The sequence below is a fragment of the Branchiostoma floridae genome, chromosome 7 (assembly GCF_000003815.2).
Source record: "Branchiostoma floridae strain S238N-H82 chromosome 7, Bfl_VNyyK, whole genome shotgun sequence".
NCBI lineage: Eukaryota > Metazoa > Chordata > Leptocardii > Amphioxiformes > Branchiostomatidae > Branchiostoma > Branchiostoma floridae.
The window spans coordinates 25,460,601-25,485,526 of record NC_049985.1 but is presented as its reverse complement, the minus strand read 5'-3'; the positions used below and the strand labels follow the sequence as shown (position 1 = coordinate 25,485,526).

The 24,926-nt window shown below is 42.2% G+C and overlaps 4 protein-coding genes across 4 annotated transcripts in view; 2 read left to right on the top strand and 2 right to left on the bottom strand.

The window, feature by feature from the left end:
* LOC118419389 (tubulin epsilon chain-like) overlaps positions 1-13,988 on the top strand; it is a 36,641-nt gene extending 22,653 nt beyond the window's left edge. The window contains exons 9-14 of the mRNA XM_035825756.1: positions 592-773; positions 1,429-1,569; positions 2,581-2,721; positions 11,895-12,069; positions 12,637-12,926; positions 13,711-13,988. Of these exons, the coding sequence (XP_035681649.1) occupies positions 592-773; positions 1,429-1,569; positions 2,581-2,721; positions 11,895-12,069; positions 12,637-12,795 (798 nt within the window). The 3' untranslated portion in view covers positions 12,796-12,926; positions 13,711-13,988. The remainder of the gene's footprint in view (positions 1-591; positions 774-1,428; positions 1,570-2,580; positions 2,722-11,894; positions 12,070-12,636; positions 12,927-13,710) is intronic.
* LOC118419390 lies at positions 6,790-8,679 on the bottom strand. Its single transcript, XM_035825757.1, has 2 exons — positions 8,482-8,679; positions 6,790-7,003 (listed from the first exon to the last, which is right to left on the bottom strand). The coding sequence occupies exons 1-2, from the start codon at positions 8,665-8,667 to the stop codon at positions 6,860-6,862; spliced, it is 330 nt and encodes a 109-aa protein (XP_035681650.1). The 5' UTR covers positions 8,668-8,679; the 3' UTR covers positions 6,790-6,859.
* Positions 13,989-14,099: 111 nt separating the features above from the next.
* LOC118420239 (cationic trypsin-like) lies at positions 14,100-19,217 on the bottom strand. Its single transcript, XM_035826959.1, has 4 exons — positions 19,099-19,217; positions 17,628-17,758; positions 14,869-15,011; positions 14,100-14,270 (listed from the first exon to the last, which is right to left on the bottom strand). Exons 1-4 carry the CDS (start codon positions 19,215-19,217, stop codon positions 14,100-14,102), a joined length of 564 nt encoding a protein of 187 aa, XP_035682852.1.
* Positions 19,218-23,468: 4,251 nt separating this feature from the next.
* The window catches only part of LOC118419523 (galactose-3-O-sulfotransferase 2-like), a 10,650-nt gene continuing 9,192 nt past the window's right edge, over positions 23,469-24,926 (top strand). Inside the window, exon 1 of the mRNA XM_035825939.1 lies at positions 23,469-23,567. The gene's annotated coding sequence lies outside the window, so the exon portion shown is untranslated. The remainder of the gene's footprint in view (positions 23,568-24,926) is intronic.

Below are 24,926 nucleotides of genomic sequence, written 5' to 3'. Positions count from 1 at the left end.
TACAGGTACTTAAACAGTAATCGATTGGTAACAGAAGTTTAGGTACATGAACCTGAACAACTTGACAATTGAAAGTGAACTGTGGTTTTCAATGAGGAAAGAGACACGAATCTTCATTTAGTGAGTCTGGCTGAATGATGTACAGTCATGTAGATGACCGTATGACCGATATAAGATGGAGGTTTACCAGGCCACCATCCGAGTGATTTGAAGTGAACCACCTACTCACTGAAGAATTCGCACCATCGCACACCTGGGGGCATGCCCCTGCCCTACTCTTTTTTGAAAGGTGTGGTGAATTCTTTAACGTACTTGCATGGGGTGTAAGTACGTTAAAGAATCCATCACATACAGACACGGAACCACTATTTAATATATCCGGGGACATCCCTAGCTGTAACTATACTCATTTTCACCTGAGTGAAGTGGGGAAAGCTGTGTTAAGTGCCTTTCTCAAGGGCACAAGATCCGTGACACAGCCGAGTTTGAACCCGGGAGTTGTAGATCCCAAACCAAACACGCTGCCAATCACGCCACTCGATCTCATATACAATAATTGTACAATCATGTATTTCCCTTTTGTTTCCACAGTCCCTTGTTGATATCTTTAACATGGTGAACCAGGCAGCCAGTAAAACTAGCAAGATCTCCTCGACAAGCAAGGTCAAAGGTGGCAGCACCGTGACCTCTGACACGGGCGGGATCAAAGGTCAGGAGAAGCCGTTTGACAAGATGAACAACATCGTAGCCAACCTTCTGCTGAACTTGACAAGGTAAGATTGGTGTCATTATCATTTCATTTCATATCATCACCTTTTAAAGATGTCAACCTAAGACCAGACTGTAAGGTATCCTCTCACATCAGGAAGGACCACTACACTGTTTTCAATAAGTGTGGTGGTTTCTTTACTGTCCTCCAATTAATGTCCTATCTGAGACGGCCCTACATCTCCATCTGAGTGAAGAGAGGAAAGTTGTGTTAAGTGCATTTTTCAGGGGCACATACAGGTGACATAACAGCGCATATTGTCAACAACAATGGATCAACAACAAACTATAACAACAATCTCGTCATGTGACAGTTTCCGCGCAAAATGTTGGCCCTGTGGACGTCCTTTCTCTCACTGTCGCTTCTGTCACACTTCACAAGCTGTGATCGTGTCATCTGCTGAGTTATTCCCAGAATTTTTCATCTCGGTAGAACCTCCATTTTGTTGTCTTACCCTCTTGTCAGTTCTCAACCACCCTGAAGCTACGATCAGATGGCGCAAGCACGTCCAAAAGCCAGGACAGAGATCAGGGACTATAGTAATGTTGTTTATTCTTTTGCACCAGACAAGAGGTGGGCATTGTATACACAGTACATTACAGTAGAACATTTGAGATCTACATTGTGTACTTATGATCTGTACCTTCCCTCCAATCCAGCTCCTCCAGGTTTGAGGGTGCCCTGAACGTGGACTTGAACGAGATCACCATGAACCTGGTGCCGTTCCCCAAGCTGCACTACCTGGTGTCCAGCCTCAGTCCTCTGTACCACCTGGCAGACGTCAGCCTACCTCTCAGGAAGTAAGATTTGCTGTCGCTAATAACCCCTTTTAAATTTAGAATTGTAACTTGAATTATGACAGTGCAGACGTCAATAGTGTAGCTATTTGCTGGGAATATTGGTTACCTAGCAACCGTTGCTAAGAAACATGCATTTTGATTTGAATTGGCTCCACCCTTGAAAATATTTAGTACATACTCAGGACTCATCATACCAAGTTTCATGCTTTTACCATATTTTGAGCAATTCTAGCTATATTTTAATTTGCACCAATCGCTTAGACTACTTTCCACTAGGATGGCAATCTTGCCACGCTCTCTCTGCCACCTAATAAAATGTGACTTATCCCTCAACGAATTATATAGAAAAGAAAAAAATCTTTTAAAACTTTCTGTGTGTTTTGTTGTCTTCTCAGTCACACTTTTACATTTTGTATGATATACCCAGTGTGAAAGCAAAGGTTACACATGTCAATTAGGTCACAGTGAGAGCGCAGTGTGATCGTCGTCTAGTGGAAAGGGGACCTAATCTTTGTCATGCTTTTTTCGAGGTTGGAAAATAGGGGTGGGTACTGGTACAGAAAATTCAAGTACAGGTATGGTTCAGATCAGCGGATCAGGCCCAGTTTTTGACATGAACCTGGACCAGATTGTCTGAAAACTTGTAAAAGGGCAAAGCTCAAAACAATGGACAGGTCAATTTTGCTACAAAGGAATCTATTTTGTGGAATATCAGACTCCCACCGTAGTTAAAATCCTATCGTGAAGCTCATGTCAACAAGGCTCACTGCCCCTCAGTCTGTACGTTTGACCTTACACATGTGGTAGAAATTCATTTTACAGTACCCAAGGAGGTCATAACATCCATGCAGACTGACACATTTATTTCAGGGGACTTCATTTTGCTGTAGAAATTGGGAAAGAAAGTTTTTGTGGCATCATGGTTTTACAAGAGGTCACTGTGAAAACCACCTGTAAAATGAAACTACCATGAACATTTAATAGTTTTATCTTATCCATCTTCCTACACAGGCTAGACCAGATGTTCTCGGATGCCTTTACAAAGGAGTACCAGCTGATCAGTGCGGACCCCAGACACAGCCTGTACCTGGCCTGTGCACTAATGGTGCGGGGGAACGTGGCAGTGTCAGACATCAGGAGGAACATTGACAGGTGACTTCACTGCTTTTTTTTTCCCCCAATTGAGATGAGAGCTTTATTTGGTTTTCGCAGTTTAAAACAAGACTGAAATTTCAAACCAAATTACATAGTGGACGTATGTTCGCCTGAGAGTTTTATCATAGAAGATTTCTCATAAAAGATTCATTTTAAAGTAGAGTTACATATAATACAAGTCAGCGTTACAGTCTTATATAAAAACAAAAGAGGCACTTGTTACTGAAATGAAATGTCTACAGAGTCTTGTTGTACAGGGCTGTTGTCTTGTATAGAAATGATTTTCTTAGTCTCTCAGTACGACAGGCCAGCAGTTTGAGGTGGTTGCTGTTCCCCAGAGTACGCCCAGTCCGCTATTGCCTGTCACCTGTAACCATGTAGTGTAGTGGATGGTCACTGGAGCGCATCTGGTTGAGGAGAGTTACTACTGCGTCTTCGCGCCTGGACTGGAGAGTTGGCAGGGGGGTAGTCGTGCAGGAGGCATCCCTGTTTCTGTGGATGATCTTCATGGCTCTTTTCTGTACGGCTTTGAGGGTGTTTGACTGTGAGATGGTGCACCCAACGTACACAACGTTTGCATATTCCATTACAATATATTATTAGGCATAGGAAAACAATGTGCTTCCGGTTAGGCCACACTGACTTGATTCTGTGGATGACATCCGTGCGGGCGTTGATTTTTGCCTGTTCTTCAAACAGAACAAAACTGGCCAAATGTCACCCAATAGCTTCCCTGGTCAATCAGAATTTGATAGAGGATCTGTTCTCCAGAGTAAGGGGTCACATGGTCAGGGTATGGGACCACAGTGCCATTGTTTCCCTCTTTAAACAAGTATTGCAATAAAAACATTGTTGAAATGGCCACGATTACAGTCTCTTACAGTCTTACTGGAGGTGATGAACATAAGTCTTAGACAGTTTTTGTGCTAAAGCTCCATAGGTTGAGTATGCAAGTACGAGTGATAAGGGTGCATTTGGTGAAGGCAGGTCTGGTTGTATTTACATTGTAGTACATTGTATGTCTCAACAAGGAGGTTGAAAAAGAATACCTAATTCCTTTTTCAACCTCCTTGGTCTCAAAAGGTTCGGATAAAGGAGTCGCTGGGATGGTGATAGCTCCTCAATCAGTGGGCAGGAGCACCGCTGGGTGCTTTATTAATGTTTTTATTACCTCTGAGATGGACTGTCACCTCATGTCATGACAGGGTTTTGGTATGGGTTGGGCTCATGGATTGTGACTGAAGTAGTGGAACTTCCTTCTTTTTATGATGTTTAGAAGTCCCCAACTCTTCCAGAACTGAGTTGTGGACTCGGACTGGATTTTGTAGGTTCATTACCCTGTATATTGTCTTAAAGTGAAAGTTGCTTACAAGTGCATCTGTAATAGATATTTAGGGGTGGCACCCATCTCCATGTCTGTGGCCTAAGTCTAAGCTACTACAGCAGGGGTTAGTGATGTGTGTTTAACTCCCATTACTCTTCCTCATTTGTGCTCAGTGGTAAGCAGAAAATGCTTACCAAATCACTTGGTATGACTTGGCCAGGAATTGTACTCAGACCTACCAAATGCAAGGCAAACACTCAACCCATTCGACCATTGCACCAGACTGTGTATAACTATATGATGAAACACTAAACTGAAGGAGTGAAGTATTATGTCTCCTTCACGATAAATTTAGTCAAATCTGATTCAGTTAAACCCTGATGTCTAACATAAAGAAAACAAAAAAATGCAGATCAGCAAACGTATTTCACAAATCCTGTACTGTACTTTATTCATATAAGAGACCATATCTACGAACAGTCATACTTAACTTATTGCACTTTCGTATAAGTATTTTCATACTCATCAGCACTGAAGTAAACTTGTCTGCCAACCTAAAAAACGACAGTTTAACTGCACATTTTTACTGTTTTCCACTACATCTGTGTATAAGCTATAACCACACCGTTAAAACTTAAACAACAGTTCACATCACATTATGCTTGTCCAAGCAATAAAAAGAATACCCTTCTGGGTTGAACAAGTTTTCTAAAATTTACTTGTCCTATCGGACAAGGACATAAAAAATTTACTTGCATGAAGCAATTATTCTCTTGCCCAAAATTCAAATGTCACTTTTATTTGCATTTTCACATCCAGCAATGGTATTCTTATTATTGCCTCTATTTTTCTAAGTATGTTGACCACTGCTTGATGTCATGACTGTAAAAAGTGACAAGTATATCAAAATCTTGCTCAATGGAAAAATCTTACTTGCCCAATTGGGCAAGTGGGGTAGGACATGCACTTGCCCGATCAGAACTTTCACCTGCCCTGGACAATAGGGCTAGTGGACTTGTCCAACCCTGACCCTTGATTAACGAATTGTGGACACTAAGTATACATTGTACATGTAGGCTAATTATTGCTCTGTTTAGTTTTGTCAAATTGTAACTCGCGTTCTCATCTGTATCTGTATGTTCTTGTTGTCGCATTTGTATATAGTTTGGCAGGTCCTCTGCGCTGCACAGAGATGATGCATGTTTTTGTTTTTTTTCGCGGTAGCTGTTTTTATATTAATCTAATAGTATGTAATAATTTCCGAAATCACCCCTACAAAATGTAGCCTCCATAGCAGGCTCTCTATGGGCTTTTTTGGCACTTTGGCTGGCATTTTCTTTTTGTACTGGGTTGCTGATTGCTGGCCTCTCTCATAGCCGTCCATTTTAGAGCCTGCATGGAAATGGCGGTACAAAGTCATATCAGAAAAGGATTAGCCTGTCATCTGCCCTATTAACACATGCGTTAGGAATAATTCACAACTCTGTGAGCAAGCATTTTACAACTCGGGCGACACGCGCCTCTGTCCGCGTCCGGCGGAGATGCGTGCAGTTTATTAGCCGTCCACGGCAGGCAGGGAATTCGCACCTCCTTGTTAATTGCCCTAATCGTTTTATAATATGACTTTGTACCGCCGTTTCCATGCAGGCTCTAAAATGGGCGGCTATGAGAGAGGCCAGCAATCAGCGACCCAGTACAAAAAGAAAATGCCAGCAAAAGTGCCAAAAAAGCCCATAGAGAGCCTGCTATGGAGGCTATACAAAATGTACGTCTTTCGGTTTATTGGTCCAGTTCTGCGTTGTCAAGGCCTTGCGGTAATTGAATAATGTCAAGCAGATGTTGTGTGATTTGCATGTTTTGTGCACATCATGTTGTCAGTTGTTCAAAGCCGTCATTATTGCGGCTGTTTATATGATGGTGTGGCTCTCATGTATGTACTGTGAAGGTGTGTGGCTATTTTCATTTGGTGTCGTTCTTTTGAGAGGCTGATTTTGCTGTTGAGTTGAGAGGCTGATTTTGCTGTGTTTACATTTGGCAGTAATAGTTCCGTTAGGTATTAAGTTTACTAAGCTTTTGGAGGTATAAGTCAATGTGATGTGTTCTGTATGCGATATAAACACCATGCATACACCACAGAAAACAACACAACCGACATAAACTATAACTATGTTACAGAGTACGTTACCTACGGTCACTTGTTTACCTTAAAGACAGTTACAAAGGCATCGACACTGATGTTGCAATATATCACAAGTGTTACACATACACTACGAATCCTAATGTTACCAGCCACTCATGTTTACCCTGTCTTTGTTAGATACTACATGATTTTCCAATCTTAAGTTTTCTTCTTTCTTTCACAAAAATATGTTAAATAGATGGTTAAAAACCTCCTGACATATCTTTTAAAACTATCTTGAAAAACACTACATAATATATCTGTTTTCTATCTGACAAACAATAGTCTAAGATAACTTCTATGTGTTACGGAAAGAATTCTACTTTGGGTTCTAGGAACCTGTTAATGGCGTGTTTTCATTTGACAATGTCGCCTTTTGATAATCTCCAAGCAGATCCCACGGTAGCATAAGAATTATTAGCATCAAAAGCTGACAGAGGAGTGAAGCCGGCTTAGGAATGTGTTTCGCTACATGGCAACCTACACGACACATGGCAACCTACACGACACCTTTTGACTGACTACTACACTCTTTGGCCAGTTTGGTACTATCTTGTGCCATTGTAGCATCTGCTTGGAGATTAGCCTTTTAATTTGTGCCTGGGCGTTTCTGATGTCTAACGCGGCCCTCCCTAGTCTTCTTTGTTGGAATTCTGGACGACTGGGAGGTGGAAGTCCTTGAACTTCCACAGCGCATAAATCTGGTACACAAGGTTGGCGATGGTGGTGATGAGACCGCACAGGGCCCCAAACCAGATACCGCAGTGCTGAAGATACTGAAGGGACAGAAAACAATGATTCAGCACAGGGTTGGAGCCAGCCAGAAATCATTTCTGTCCCTTCGATTTTGAATGGCTTTGGTGCATTGTTCCTAGGGGGGTCCAGGGGCATGCTCCCCCAAAAATTTTTTAGACCCTCTGAAACACTATTTCCTGCATTTTGAGGATTAGATTTTGCTCACAGAGGACGGAATGGGCAAAATTGTCTTCCGCCCCCAGCTGCAAAGTTTTGTCAAAGGATGGAAGGACGGGTGCTAGCTACAACCCTGATTCAGCATTTTGCAAAACAATAGCAGTGTTCTTGTCAGGCCTTTTCAGGTGCCACACTGTCAAATATTGTAGGACATTTTTAGGACAAGTTATTTTTTTGCCTCGTGTAAACCGCGCGCCCCTCGCTGTGATTTGATTTCCTTTGATGCTGTGATTTGGGCCTCTGTGCTTTGATTCAGCCAACAAAGGGACTTTTCTGTTATTTTCCAAAGGTAAAAAATGGTGTCTTTATTTGACTAAATTTTGGGCCTCAAACAATAGTGTTTCTGAGGGTTGTAGATCTAATAAATTTCAGGGGGAGGATATTCCAAGACCTTACAATGTTCATGCTTGCATGGCTTACCACATGACTTTTTTTGCACTAAGAATAGATGCCCCTATGCTGTGAAAAAATCCTGCTGAGAACACTGAATAGCACCAAAATTGACAACATATAATTTCTGTTTTTCTTTGAAAGACTACTAGTACAGTCAAACCTGTCTATAGCGGCCACTCAAGGGACTTCAGAAATGTACCCACTATAGAACCCAAGCAATAAGTTCCACATGATTTCAGTACCCACTGATCTTTCTCACCAAGTAACATTGTCTTGATTGTCTCAAAATTCAACTGACGCTGCCAAAGTCAAATCTACCGAAAAGGACGTGCGCTCTAGGTTCAAGGCAGCGTACGTTCTGCTACTGCCAAAATAACCCTGTTGGGAACTCCAAGTCCTCGCAAACTACGATTTTAAACCCGGCGCAGGGTGACATACGGCCGCTGCATGCAGTGTTCCTGTATATACGGGACTGGAAATCGTGTGGCCGTGGCCGTGGCCGCTTTGGAGAGGTGGCCGCTATAGACTTTTTCTCAATGCTTATAATAGGTCAATGGGAAAATAAATCCAAGGGACCAACAAAAAGTGACCGCAATCATGGCCAGGTGGTCGCCATGCAAAGGTGGCCGCTAATACAGGTTTGACTGTAGGTGCAAAAGTGACAAGAGGTACTGTTAATAATTGTAAATGCAGAAACTGTCACGGTGGATTAATGTTCGTGGTTTTTGCGGTGGCCGCTTCACCGCGAATTTAAAACCACCGCAAACAGTAAGAGACTTCAGTGCATAGTGCTATTGCGTAATTAAATCCACCGTGAAAAGTCCATTTTCCCGCTACTGCGAAATTAAGTCTCAGCGAACTTAAATGCATTTAATTTTACAGTACTTGCCGGGTAGTAGCTGGCACAGAAAAGTATGGTGATGTAGAACGGGACGGCCAGGATGTGTTTGAGCGTTTCCCACGGGCTGAATCTCACGAACAATGGCACCTTTTTCTCCCCTTGGTTGAGCTGGACGGTATCCTCAGATGGGACGGTGTCAGAAGGAGGGGACATCTTCTTCTGGTCCTCACTCATTGTTGACAATTATGAGCTAGAAAAAATGGGAACATGTTTTTTAGTAAAATATCTGTGCTAAAACAGCATTGGGAAAAGTCGATCATGGTCAGCTAATCCTTATGATGTGGCATTGTTTGAAGAGTTAAGCCTGTGTGTGTGTCGGTCTGTTTGTGCATGGACATAACAGGGCTCTAGCCAGCGTCTGTTTTTCCGTCAATTGACGGAAATTTGCTGTGTGTGACGGAAAAATTCTAAAACCAATCCGTCAACCTTGACGTACAAAAATCCTTGGTGGAAGCTACAGGTGGCTTGGGGACGCCGTCCACGGCCGTAAAAGCCACACACTGTTTGTTTTGCTATTGTTATTATTGTTGACAAAGTGTGTCGGCGCTCTTTAGCATACGAAAATCTCATTAAAAACCTGTTTTTCAAGGTCTCAGTTCAGTCTTTCTAACTCCTGGAAGAGTGTTTTCGCGACAATATGGGAATTGGCTGACGAAAAAAAAATTCGAGCTGGCTAGAGCCCTGGGACATGATGTGGTTGCTTGATTTTTCAATGCATAAAGTTAACTTAGTACTGGAAAAGATTTGTAATTTGTTTACACAAGTTTCAAAAAGAGAGAAGAGACTCTGTAGATTTTAGAATTAGATGATATAAGATGTAACCTGTTTCACGTATGCTTATTTTTTCTAACTCAATGCATTTAGCCCATGTTAGGCAGGAATATGCAATAAAGATCATTGTCAGTAATACTAAAACATCTTTTTAAGCAACTTTGAACGAAAAAGGAAAAGAACACTCTACTGTAGTGAGCAAAACCATTGGGATTTTAATCGGATTGGATACGCTACATTGATAATACATCACTTAAAACAACGCTTTGATATAGATATACAGGGCTCAGGTGTGATAAAGTGGTTAGATATAATATAACCAGCCGCCGCTTAAAGTATATGCAGCTGGTTTGCTACACATAAGCTTTGTTAAAGCGACTAAACCCTTGTCCTTGGAAAAATGTTTTAAACATAATTTTCTTTTTCAGCGATTCATTTTTAGAGCTCATTGCCATCCTTTCAAGAATTGTGTAGGGAAACACACATTCACGCAATACATACACACAAATGCGAACGCACACACATGCACGCGCACACACAAACATGCACACACAAACACAAATACACACACACACATACACACAAATACAGAGTCCTCCATACTGCAGTAATAGGCAACCATATGCAAGCATGCATGCAGAACCAAGCATTACTAAAAACACCCATGATAGATGAAAGGAAGGAAGAACAACAACAAGAACCTGGGCACTTCAGGCCTACTCTTTTCCTTAGCAGGAGTGATGTTCCATATGTTCATTACTCCAAGACTCCATGTAAGCCAAAAATGATACCTGATAGCTTAGCCCTCTAGTTATTAATTGGAAGGTGTGCACTAGTGGTGAAAATATTAGATACATAAGAAAAGGACTAATTGTTAGACAAGGAGACATATACCTGTCTTTGATCTGAACATTTGCCGGTGTTAAGAAATGGAAAGAAAGAAATGGCACCCAAAACAATAACCAAACCATATAGTAAGACCTTTGCCCATCTGTTGCACACTAAAAGAAATGACATGTGTACACCATGCTTCTATATAACATGTTGAAATAAAGAGTTTCACACTAACCTGTTGATGAATACGGTTAAGGTATAAGATAGGCACGGCCTGAGCTGCTGTAGCCGGCTGCACGCCCAAATTTAACACACCACGAGCACAACAACAGGAAGGTAATTATGAGGAGAGACTCAGCACTGGCAGGGCCTCAAGGTGAAGCTGTTGTCATAGCAACCACGGCCTCTTCTGATGTTACCGAGGCAACAGTGACATCATACGCTTCTCTTGCAGGATCTAGTTTGCATCTCAAAGACGTGCTAACATCTCAAAGACGTGCTAACTTAATTGGCTTGCCATTTGATCTCTGCGCCACCTGTTGGTGTTATGTACCATCTTGCTTGAAATAGTTCAAAATGAGCTGCAAATTATGCAAATGAAGTCCTCATTTGCATACTATGCATATCCTTGTCTATGTCTTTGCCAAAGCTATCTACATGCCCAAACTGATGGAAATCTGTTTTTCCTTTCTTCAGTTATCCAGCTTGGAATGTTTTGAGAAAAATGCCCCTGCAGTTCCAAAATTAAATGTTAAGGGGCTCAAACCTGTCCCACCTTGTCTTGACATGAAAAGCTACTTGCCACCAATTGTCCTGGACAAGAGATACATTAGAAAAACTGCTACAATGATAGAATATTCTCATCAATTTAACACACCACAAGCATAACAACAGGAAGGTAATTATGAGACTCAGCGCTGGCTGGGCCTCAAGGTGAAGCTGTTGTCATAGCAACTATGGCCTCTTCTGATGTTACCGAGGCAACAGTGACATCATACGCTCGTCTTGCAGGATTCAGTTTGCATCTCAAAGACGTGCTAACTTAATTGGCTTGCCATTTGATCTCAGATGCCTGTGGGTGTTAGGTAGCATCCTGCTTGAAGTAATTTAGAATGAGCTGTTACCAGTTGTTCAAAGCAAACTGTTATTGTTACCGCCACGAAAAATAGGGGACCCAGTATATTTTTTGGCGTTTGTGTGTGTGTGTGTGTGTGTTTCGAGATATTTGTGATCAGCATAACTCTAGAACCTCAGGATGGATTGTATTAAATGACATTTGGTATGTGGCTATGTGTTGGGAAGACAAAGATCAAAGTCAATTTGGGCTACTGTTGTGTGACCTTGGTACTGCAGCTGAACTTCTGGTTTTGTGTTTTGTATCTCTTGACCTCGAGGTGTTGTGGTCTTGATTTTTTGGTGGCATAATTGATAAACCTAATTAATATTCTAGTTACATCACAGCAAGTACTGTAAATCTATTCAAGTTTGCAGGGATTTAATTTTGTGGTAGCGGGAAAAAACTTTTCACAGTGGTTTTAAGTTTGCCGTAGCACCTTGCACTGTAGTCTCTTACTGCCATTGGAAAATGTTCGCTGTGGTTTTAAGTTTGCGGTGAAGTGGCCACCGTGAAAACCGCGAACATTAAACCACCAGGAAAGTTTCTGCATTTACAGTATCACAGTGACGTTACAATTAGACATTCCATGTAAGGTGTAGTAGTTAAAAGTTCTTGAGTCACAGGACCAATTGTGAACTGTTTTCTACAATCGTAGTCAATGTGTTTATGTATTTTTCAGGTTGAAGCCTTCTCTACAGTTCATCCATTGGAACCAGGAAGGCTGGAAGACAGGTCTGTGTTCTGTACCCCCTGTAGGCCAACCCTACTCCCTGCTGGCCCTGGCTAACAACTCCTGCATCAGGCACACTTTCACCAACCTCAGGGACAGGTTCCACAAACTATACAAGAGGAAGGTGAGGAGTCAGACCCTTACAGTGAAGTGTTCACAAATACTGTGAACATAAAACCACTGCAAACATTTCTGCCTTTACAGTGTTAGAAAAGGAAAGATGTTGATACTTTTCTTGTTGCAATGAGTGATGTAGTGTACAGTACAGTAGATTCTGTCGCCACGTAGGAAGGTAAAGGCAGCCCTATGGCCATTTATTTAAGGCCAAAGGGTAAATGCTAGGGCACGGTGTTGGGTATCCTTCCACTTACTTAACCTCCCCAACTTCATGAGTCAGGTACCTATTTTTACACCTGGGTGTAGGGAGGACAGTCCTGTAAAATTCCTGTGAAGTTTGGTACATGAAGCTTCACAGGATTGGAACTGAGAACCTCCAAGGCCAGACATCCTGAACACGACCCTACAACTCACAATACAGTCCCCTAGACCCAGTGGATATAAACCCACTTCTTCAACAGTTTTAAAAAATAGGAGCACCTTTCCACCATTTGACCATTCAGAAAAGTGCTCCCTGTTACATTTGTACCTCTTGTATGTAATGTATCTGATTACATGTAAATGTACATTTCAGGCCCATCTCCACCACTACACCAATGTGGATGGCATGGAGGCAGCACAGTTCTCCCAGGCTCTGGAGTCGCTCACAGGCCTGGTCAAGGAGTATGAGCAGCTGGAGGGCACCATGGGAAGGGTACACGAGGGGGCACCTCGGTTACAGGTGGCCTCCTGATGCACCATGGGAAGGGTACACGAGGGGGCACCTCGGTTACAGGTGGCCTCCTGATGCACCATGGGAAGGGTACACCAGGGGGCACCTCGGTTACAGGTGGCCTCCTGATGCACCATGGGAAGGGTACACGAGGGGGCAGCACGGTTACAGGTGGCCTCCTGATGTACCATGGGAAGGGTACACGAGGGGGCACCTCGGTTACAGGTGGCCTCCTGATGCACCATGGGAAGGGTTCACGAGGGGGCACCTTATGGTTCCGGTTCGGAATTTCAAGTGTCCAATATCTAAATAGTCCCTAAGAATAAGACGCAAATCAGAGGTTGTCTCCATAGATTTGGCTCTAGATTTTTCAGCTATCGCTTTAGAAGTCTATAATCTTTTATACTTCTCCAAATGCTTGTTGTTCGTAGGGTTTTATGGTGTCGGAGATTTGATTGTTCGGCGAACACTTCCTGGTATTAGTGCGCGCGATAGCGGTAAAGCGTTTCGTCGCCTGATTACCCAGATCGTGCGTTCTATGTGCGTTTTGGGTGTTTTAGCGCCATCAGAGCTCGCGGAAAACGTATCGGATAACTTTTTTTCCTTTTTACTCAGTATACAGAAGAAGTCTTGACCTTCCTTGCCATATCAGTCATTATCCCAGGAAAATTCATTTTTTCCGTGTAGCGGCCTGTAAAAAATGGCCCCAAATTAGCAATTTTTGGATGAAAAGCTTATATTTTTGATGGTTTTTTACCAAAAATAACATTTCTACAGAAAATGGCAAATGAGTCTGTCGGTCAGCGACAACACACCCTTTTCTATCGGAAACATTGAATTATCCGAAAAACGATGTTTTGAGAAGCGCTAGTGCTTTTCTCAGAGACAGTCAAATCGGCCCCAAATCCTAAAAAAAACTCCGAACCGGAACCATAAAGGGGCACCTTATGTATATAGAGATCTGTACAAGTAAAACTCAAAGTGACAGGCAATCAGTGCATGTGGAAATGTGTATATTGCATATAGATGTGTACATTGCATACAAACACAATGTAAAACCTGGTGGTATATACTGTATATAGCTCATCACGCCACATAAAAGTCTTGACAGTTATTTTTAATGTTAATACTACTTGTACGGTTGTAGATATTCTTGTACAAAGATTGAAATACTGTACATCAAGTCGTTTGGTACTGTAATATATGAGAAGTTTAAAAAAATTGTTTCTTTCTTTTTTCACTCAATGTAGTACTCAGACAAACTTTTAAAGATGCTTCACTTTATTTTGCTCTGTGGTGGCGCAGAATTGTGTACTGTCAAGACTCTAGTTCGCCTGGATGGTCTGCTCAATCCAGCTCTTGAAGGCGGTGACTCGGGCGTACATGACGGGCTTGTTTGTTTGACCGCATGGCTTGATACCCCAGTTAACAATGCCCTGCAGTTCCCACCGGCTGCCGTCAGGGGATGGGCAAATAAGCGGACCACCAGAATCGCCCTGCAAAACACCAGGATTGACTATATAACATTACGTCAATGAAGGTTAACCAAATGGCACTTGATCAAGCAAAGTCAATCTTTAGCAACAACTTCTTTCCTCGGACTAGTAAAGTATGGAACTCTCTTTCCAAACACAATTTTACATCACTCAGGCTTCAGCCTGCTTTTCAGGAGTCCCTGGACACATGTAGAAACAGACAAGATACAATACTTGGGAACTACACACATAACTCAGGAAAAAGATAACAGTGAGAGTCCTGCCAACAGTACTACTGTATCAGTCCGTTTTTAAAAGCTGCTTGTTTTGTCCATTGTCTGAACGACAGAAAGATCGTTCCACAACGTAGGGCCCTGGAACTGCAGACAGCCTCCAAAGGACTGAACGTGAGCCTTTGGTAAGATCAACATGTGCGGGTCCCATTCCGACAGCTGCTTTGTAGCATGCCTTGTCCGTCTGTGTAGTACTGGTGGTGACATCCATTTAGACATGTTCTGCAAGTAGGGGGCGACTTAGTTCAGTGACTAGCAGTGGCCAACACTGTCCTTACATTGAGCAAGTAAAGAAAGAATGGTCAAATGGAAAAACAAAAACGTACGTCACAAGAGTCGTCCTGCCCATGCTCATATCCTGAACACACCAGGATACTGCTCACCATCAGAGATCCCCAGGCGTTGTCCTGGCTGCAGTACCCAGGGTCTTGTATGGGGGAGTACGCCCACTTCAGTATATCCGATTTGGCTAAATATCATCGGGAAAAAACGTGAAATAAATCCATGAAACATACTAGTAGCTTAGTTTTCTTTGAGGGTTGTATCATTTGTAAAATAGGGAGCATGTTAAGATTAATGTAATTTCAAGGACAGGACTAGTGTGAAGTCATAAGAGAGATAATCAGCATGAACGTAAGTTCAGGGACAGGACCAGTGTGAAGTCAGTAGGAGGATAATCAGTGTGAATGTGAGTTCAGGGGCAGGACCAGTGGTAAGTCGGTAGGTGGATAATCAGTGTGAATGTGAGTTCAGCACCAAGGACAGGACCAGTGTGAAGTCAGTAGGAGGATAATCAGTGTGAATGTGAGTTCAGGGTCAGGACCAGTGTGAAGTCAGTAGGAGGATAATCAGTGTGAATGTGAGTTCAGGGGCAGGACCAGTGTGAAGTTGGTAGGTGGATAATCAGTGTGAATGTGAGTTCAGCACCAGGGATAGGACCAGTGTGAAGTCAGTAGGAGGATAATCAGTGTGAATGTGAGTTCAGCACAAGGGATAGGACCAGTGTGAAGTCAGTAGGAGGATAATCAGTGTGAATGTGAGTTCAGAGCCAGGGACAGGACCAGTGTGAAGTCAGTAGGAGGATAATCAGTGTGAATGTGAGTTCAGCACCAGGGATAGGACCAGTGTGAAGTCAGTAGGAGGATAATCAGTGTGAATGTTAGTTCAGCACCAGGGACAGGACCAGTGTGAAGTCAGTAGGAGGATAATCAGTGTGAATGTGAGTTCAGCACCAGGGACAGGACCAGTGTGTAGTCAGTAGGAGGATAATCAGTGTGAATGTGAGTTCAGGGACAGGGACAGGACCAGTGTGATGTCAGTAGGAGGATAATCAGTGTGAATGTGACATCCGTGAATAACTTCATCAGGTTGGCAATTATTCATATAGTAAGGTTCTTTTAGCACAACCAGAAAATAACTTACTTCCGACGTTTCGGTGTCTGTCAGACACCATCATCAGGGTGGAATGACGGGAACTACTTCTTGCTGCTACTTATAGCCGATGTAGGTGGCGTTGCAGCAGCAAGAATGCCATCCCAGACGTGGCTCAGCTTGTATCCCCCCGTTTTCGCGTTTTCGCCCCCCCCCCCAAAGAGCAGCTGGTTACTACATATTACAGGTGCGCTACCTGGTACTATACTGCACCTGGGGAGTAACGTATATGGTGTGTTACCTGGTACCTATATGGCACCTTATTACCGTACCGTAAGATGTCATACCTCGAAAGTCGATACTATATTGACTTATTGTTCGGTGCTAACATGACATTGAAATGAAAAAGACAATTTTTGCAGCTGAGGTGGCATAAAAACAGTGCTACTGCGAACGTATAAATCAACACCGTCTATGGTACGGAATACGTCAGCTATATGTTTTCAATATGTCACAGTGTTTTCTTTCTTGTGCTGGAAACATTTCCAAAGCACTAACAAAAACACACGTGAATAGTAGTTTCTCATTATAAACACTATCTACGCGCAAGTTGATATAGCTGTTGCTAAATGCTACACAAACACTGGTAAAGTACTAGTCTTAAGAAACACGTGTAAATGCATCAGTTCCTAAATACTAGAAAAACAGTCATGTTGGAGGTGAAGATATCCCTTGGCCAGGTGCATATACCAAAATGTGCGTTATTCTGATTAATACCTAATATTTGCATAATTAATAAAGACATTACATAGTTCTTTTGTGGTCACTTCATGGTAGAAACTTCATATTGGAGATACGCCAAAAATAGTTACTCAAGCAACTGGATATGGTTTTGAAAGCAGTTGCTTGAGTAACTATTTTTGGCGTATCTTATTACCTGGATGTCTAACCTACATCGACGTATTGGAGATATATAGGTTGCTTGAGGACAGGTGAAAACAATGAGATACATCTTATGTCAAGACTCAGGTATATGCAATAATGGGATTTACAAGGGACCCAACCCTCCTTGTCTGAAACAAGTTCAACTGTCTTATTACCATGTAATTACGTTAATATAATTGATACTATGAATGGAGTTATGTATCAAACTCGTGTACTTATATCATTCTGAAACTGTATTTTGTGATTTATACCAATCAACTTCTAAAATGTCATGTAAACGTTGTTTTTTTTTTTGGGGGGGGGGCGACATCGCTAAAGGGGGGCGAGGTAGGGGGCGAGATCACTAGCTGGGGAGGGCGAGATCGCTAGTGATTTCGCCCCGGGGGGGCGAGATCGCTAGCGATTTTGCCCCCGGGGGGGCGAGATCACGGGGGGGCGAGATCGCTGTCACACCGGACCTAATTGTTTGTGAATGGCTGATACTCCAAAGCAATGGTACATTTCGCTAGATAGGAATCTGTTTGGTGGAATATCCTATCTTCACGGAAACAACGCTAACTCTGTTAACTTAGACCAAGTTTGACTGTAGAAACTTCCTGCCGTAGTGTCTATTTCCTAATCAGCCCAACATCCGGTCCACTGAATCTTTTCATATTCGGACCGGTCCAACAAGAAAAAAGGTTTTGTACCGGTACACCGTACCTACCCCTAATATAGACAGTGACCTACCTGGCTAATTTGATCAGCGCCACATCATGGTGTGTCACACCCTGGGAACCCACGTAATACAGGTGATAAGCGGGGTGAAGGATGACCAGGGAGACGTTGTGGTCCTGTCGGCCATCCTCCCAGCTTACCACCGACGTCCAACGGACTCGCCACATGCTGGGATCGGTTCCTCTGTGTACCAATCACAAATACGCATACATGTGAATAATGCTAGCACATCCCTACGCAGGGACACCCAACAGCGAAACCGCCTGTCTGGATGTACCCTGCTTTCTCAACTGTCACCCTTAGTTCCTGACCGCCCTGCTTATAAATATTAATGAGAATATATATGCGAGACCCCTTTTCAAAACTGAAAGGCCTATCTCTGATTGGCTGACAGCTGGTTTGGGGGGACGTCAACAGGAACTAAGAGTGACAGTTGAGAAAGCAGACGGTTTCGCCGTTGGATGTCCCTGCGTAGGAGGATGCACTAGCAGTGTTATCCGAGTAATCTATATCCATTGTTACATGTATTAAAACAGGGTATTCAGGGATATCAAGTCGACGGACTGTGGTTTTTAATTGGAATATTTTAAAACTATTGTAATTTGGAACCACTCTCTGGTTTTAGAAACAATGGATATAGGTTACCCCGCAGATAAAGGCGAACTAGCGTTATATGCTTTCAAACACTCGGAGAAGATACAAGCTTTATTGACACGACAAAAAGTACAGTTACTTTTGTATTGTCAACTATAAACTACAAAAAGAAAGAAAGAATACAGAATACATCTTACAATTCTACTAATAGATATGATACATAATTCATTGAATGATTCGCTTACGTGTGTTTTTGTCCTGATTTATTATATGGTAAAGCAAACTGCATTTTCACAAAGGGGCATTTAAAAGATTGCAATGGTAATGCAAATGTACGTTTTCTGTCAGTATTTGTTTGTTATGAAAAAAGTTATTTTAACGCTACGCACATTATTTCATCATCACAAAACAGTAGAGGAAGAAAAAGAGTTTCACTTTTATGCGCGGGGTAACTTATATCCGATGGTTTCAAAACAGAGTATTAAGGGTTATCAAGTCAACGGACAGCAGTTTCAATTTTCAAAATATTACAGTTATCATCATAATATCTCACCGTCTGTCGACTTGATATCTCTAAATAACCTGTTTTGAAAAACAACGGATATAGGTTACCCCGCAGATAAAGGTGAACTAGCGTTATATGCTTACTAACTAACACTAGGAGAAAATATCTAGTAATATATGTCATTGCCAAATGATTTGTTGAATCATTCGTTTTCGTGTTTTTTAAAACAACGGATATAGGTTAACCCACAAATAAAGGTGAAGTAGCGTTATATACTCTCTAACACTCGGAGAAGATACTATAGTATTTGGTAACATACGCCATTGCCAGATTACTTATTGAATCATTCGTTTAAGAACAACGTTTGTTTTTAAAAACAACGGATATAGGTTAGTCCGCGGATAAAGGTGAACTACTGTGTTACCCATAATCCTCGTGCACGCAGTGTGCTGCGGTGATGACCCACTGGTTGTTGTACAGGGTTCCCCCACAGTAGTGCTTCAGGTGTAGGTTCTCTGGCCTGAGGTTCTTCAGGCTCACCATCCACGGGAACATCCAATTCTTGCAAACAATACTGTACCATTAGGCTCGCCACTGAGGCGTCACCAAAAATGACAGAAGAAGGAGAAGAAAGAAGTAGAAGAACCAGCAAAAACAGTATCTTTTTCCTACATGGATAGCCACTCATCAACTCTATAAAAATGTAACGCTAGTTCACCTTAATCCGCGGGGTAACCTAGATTCGTTGTTTAAAAAAACCCCTGTGTATTTAAAGATTTCAGGTCAACGACGTGGGTTTCAAATGTTGCACTGTGACTTAACGATCCCCAAATACCCTATTTTTGTATACAACGGATATAGGTTACCCTACGGATATAGGTGAACTAATGTTAGGTATAGATTTGGGACCGTTTGTGTGTCCGCGATCTCACAAGAAGGTTTTGAGCGATTGTGGTGATATTTGGTACGTGGGTAGGTGTTGTTGACCTAACGATCGAGGTAAATTTGAGGCCTCCTGGCGGTTGACCTGGGCACTGCAGCATAATGTATTTTTTTTCTTTTAATCTTTAGCCCTGGATATGTCATGGTCTTGATTTATTTGTTTGCAGATAGCGCGTTCTACAGACAGGTTTGATCGTTTCTATCGACCTGCTGAAGCAGAACGTTTCTCCTCCCCTGATAAGTTTAATTATAAATCAAATAATAAGTTTGATGATAAGTTAATTGTCAATTCTTGCCCGAGGACTAATTACAAGTGACAAAAAATGACAGACAAATAATGGTAAACGGTATAGTAAGCGATAGTCTAGTGTGACTTATTGGGTCTAGACTTTTTTTGAGACAGTAGAACTACTAGAAGACAAAAATCTCTACTTTTTTTGTGATGTGTGGGTTCTATAACTAAAGTTGATAGAAGTGTAGTTTTCTTTCTGCCTGTAAACGTGGAGAGACTAGAATAGAATTATGTGGCTTCTTTATAAACAGGCCTAGTCTCTTCTTTCTTGTTATTGTTACGGGACAGTTTGGAATAAATTGTTTTTCGTCATCTACCATATCTAAGAGTCTAACGTACCGTATTTGCAAGTTGAAGATAAGGGACATTTCATTCGCCACTGTCCGTTCTCCTCTATTACCAGTACTTAGAATTTACATTGCGAATAAAGGTTATCCAAGCCGCATTGCACTTGTATGTAGGGGCAAATATACAGTTACAATTATCCCCAGTAATACATGTAATCCTACGGAGAAGTTGAGGAAACAAATGTATTTATCTCAAGATTCAAAACTTCAAGCCATACAAACTTACCCTCACAGGCTAGCCCACACTGTCAACTCTCATCCATTGCATTTGCAAGAATTTCTATACGTCTGGTTAGGAGCTAGACCCCCCCCCCCCTAATCAGAGCCCTTGGACTGGTCCGTAAAGCTCAAAACAGCTATCTTGCGATGATACCATGAAAACCCCCGAGATGGCGAAATGTCATTTTTTTTACAACTGATTCCACAAGTATGGTGTCTTTCCTACCGCAGCCACTCCCAAAATTCCCAGATTTGACATAAAATCCCATCAAGAAAGGCTTTTCAATGGTTTTAAGCCTGGTTTTTATTTGCTCTCTCACCGTGTGCTCTAGGCTAACTGTTGCGTCACCCCTGTAACGAATGCTTCCGCATGGTTCATCCTCAGTCTGAGCTCGTCCGGCTTACCTTCACCTTAAAGTCATCATTAACGTGTAAAATCTGGCTCTGCCGCAAGTATTGGTTTGAAAAGCTAAGTGACCCGTGTAGAGTCATGCCAGTCTTTCCGGTGATTTAGGCCAAGATTCAGACAACAGATTCTTTATACCCCACAGCTATATACATGTCTGCCCCACATGATTAGTAAGTACCATCATTCAAAGCAGAGGTTAGTCTTTGGCTTGTTTTGTGTTTTGAGATGACTTGCGTTTTGAGATGAATTGCCTAGCAAGAGGCTGAAATAGAGATTTTGACAATAATAAAGACGTCCTCTAAAACAAACCGGAGCACAGCATAACTCAACACCCCTACTACCTAGAAAAGTTGACAAGATAGAAACCCCGGGCCGACAGAAACTCCTAAAAAGACTATTCACCAAGCAGAGGTTGGGTAGAGGGGGTTTCTGTATTTTTCTCTGTCTTTTAGACTTTTTTGTCTGGGTTTCTATGTTGTCTTTTTGTCCACCCACAAAACAAATAGACAGCCTGTATGGTGGACGGAAAAAAACTGGCAGAAAAGAAACCTTGACAACAGCTAGAAATATAGATTTCCTCTACCAGGCCGGATCCTCTAATACACAGAAACATAATCAAAATAAACAAGCTAAGCAAAAACAACTACATACAAAACTGATAAATAAATGATTGAAACTATTGGTACAGTATGAAATGTTGCCGGATCCTCTCAGAACATTTCTGAAAATCTGAATAAACTTAAAAGAAAACGCCTAAAAAGACTATTCACCAAGCAGAAGTTGGTGAGGGGGGATAGCCTATAGTGGCCGGGATTTCTTACCGCTCCCCCCTGCCCCCGGGCACTATCATCCACGGCCCCCGGCCCGACCCAACCTACGCTTGGAGAATAACATACTACTCTCCAAGCAGAGGTTAGGCTCCGGCTGTTTTTGTACAACGTTTTTTAGTCGTTTTTATCGGGCTTTCTATTTTTAGTTTGTATTTAATTTTGTATTGTTTGGCTGGTGTACTTCAAGAAAATGACAAATTAGAAAGCCCGATAGAAAATGACTAAAATAACGTTAAAAACAGCCGGAGCCTAACCTCTGCTTGGAGAGTATAACACACAAAATATCATAGGTTCTTCAGTCATGCTGACTAGAAAAATCCAGAAACACAGACACACAGATAGACAAACACACTCAAAGCTATATCTCCGTTTTTCGTGGAGATAATAAAAAGCCGTCCATGACGGAGGGCCCCCAAGGGGGGTACCGACAACGCTCTACGCTAAATTCGGGAGGGCCGGCTACGTAATACGCTAAATTATGGACGCTTCATTACGCTCTACGCTAAATTACGAAGTTTCCAAATGCATGATGCAAATCTTTATCGTCTTTTGGCTGAATTCCGCCGACGGCAGAACACGTGAAGAGGAGATCTAACAACTTGAACTTATAATTCCATCAACAATATTCAAACTTTACTTAGACGATATAAAAGCGCCCGTCTTGCTGGCTATAGGCGGCGACAGCAAATTTCTTATGTGACGTAATTTTCAGCACTTGTAGCATCGAAAGCGGAGGCGCGACAATCCTAGGGGCGTCCGGGGGCATGTTGTGAAATCTTGACCCTCTGAGTCTGAAACACTATTTTCTGAATTTTGAAGGACAAATTTTGCTGGCAGACTATATGCTCAATGTAAGGACATTTCTCTCAGACAGAAGTTTTTGAAGGCGACGAGCGCTGTAGAGTCGTGGGCGCCGGAGGCCCAAGCTGCAAGCCGTCGCACAGCTCTAAGGCCCGCCCAGAGAAAAAATTGAAATCTTGACCCTCTCAAATGCCATTTCCTGCACATTTTGCTTGTTTACTAAGCTGAGTTCGGTAAAGAAATTTCTACTAGTTGGGAGGCGACCGTCCCGCAAGATATTTTCACCATGTCCACTGCCGAAGGGGTGAGCCAAATATTGCAAGGAAGGTCCGGCGAAATTTTGAAATCTGGACCCTTTGAAACGCAATTTCATGCATTTTCACGGGTAAACTTTGCCGGTAGACTAGGTTAATGAAATTTTGATTATGCTTTACGAACAATTCATATGAATTACGTTTTACGGTAAAATCCGGTTAGCTTCTACGTAAAACGTTAAATTAAAAGGGCCAATATCGCTCGACGCAAAATGCACCGATTACGCTCTACGTTGAATTCGAGCGGTCCCACTACGGAGTACGTAGAATTAAAACCACCGATTACGCTCTACGGAAAAGGGCTTTGGGGCCCATATGACGCTCGAGCTGGATCCTAACCTCTGCTTGGAGATCACCTGTATAACCCAACCCGCCCCCAGTATTGCATCAGACCACAGCCAGCAGTCAGCCATGCTGAACACACGGTACCGCCACACGTCACAACAACAGGGGCGCTCAACCTCGAAAAAAGGGGGGACCTTGAATAATTAAACTAAACAATCTTCCAACAACGAACGCATACGACATCAAATCATTAATAACCATATACAAAATCATAATATTTTATTTTTAATGACAAAACGATGGTGTTAAAGCTAGTATGTTTACTTTTATAAAGCATGATTCATACGTGCTACCCAAAAATTGATTTGAACCGTTCCATCTTACGACAGGAGGTCGGGTCAGTTCCGCAAACTCCGAGGCTGCCATTCGGAGCTGTAAGCGTGCAGAACTACACGTAAGTACTCTTTCTTATACAACAGACTTGCATGGTTTGTATTCACAATCTGGATATCACAAAATAACCTATATGACTGTCATAGATACGTCGGGTTTGCTAAAAAAAATATTGACTCTCAGTTCCGCTACTGTTGGTCGTGTTTCCATTGTTATGGTCACAGAACGTTAGAACTAGATTTGAGCACTAGTTAGTGTGCCCCCTTTCCGTATGGCGTAGGCCATGAGCTATATATATAGTTCCCCATATTTCGTAAAAAAAAGCTATTCTATTTCGTAGAAAGGTAGCAAGGTTATTCTTCTACCTGGCCGCTGAGTTAGCGTAATGATTACTTATACTGAAGGCGGCCTCCTGAAAGTGCGTAATAAATCAAATTATAGATACACCCGCACTCCACCCCCATGCAGACGTCTGAAACATGATACCTGTAGCCTTTGCAAGACAAACGGATGTTTTGAAATGTAGTTAAATAACATGCTCTGTTTATAGGACCTTGTAGTAATGGTAGATCGCACATGGCATACCAAAGAACTGAGCGTGTACTAGGGGACTGCGCAGGTTTACTTTGTTTATCCGATTATTGTACTATCAAGAATTGTCTTTGGAATGATAGATGAAAAACTGAAGCAGAAATTAGAATCCAGGATTTCCTTTTATATTCCTGCCTGTACCAAAGACTACACCGAAATCAGTGTCTTCATATAAGTCGGACGATACCTTGATACTTTGTCTTGATATCACTCTCCAAGCATAATTTCAGCTCCGGCTGTTTTTGACGTGTTTTCGACAGTTTGGCTGGCGGACACAAAGAAAACAGTACAAAATAGAAAGCACGACAAAAAAAGTCTAAAACACGTAAAGAAAACAGCCGGAGCCGAACCTCTGCCTGGAGAGTACCTTGCTATGACTTCACGGTGTTTTAGTATTTACAATCGCATAAAAGCGTTTGATCTTTTAATGCTTCAACTCCCGGCTACCGGTATCGTGGGTGGATTGGAAAGCCTAGCCATAATCTAATGTGGCTCTTGCAATGCCCTAAAGGTTCAACTTTGTGTGGGCTGATGCAACTGACTTCACGCATAGGGACGCCATTTCCGTAGTTGCACAGTACGGTACAGCAGATGGCAACGACAACAAACAAGCAATTAACGCAATAATATTCGTCTATTTTTAACCACTATGACTATGGAAATATTGAAGAATAGCTGGTCGACATAGTGTATGTTAAACGTTTCTATCTGTCCCATGATAACTAAGTCTTTCTTTTGCAAGCGCTACAAATTTATAGTAAGTACTAGTAGATATGGAGTTGGGGCACGGCGTAATACCCCCCTCACATTAGGCGCGATTCGATCGGAC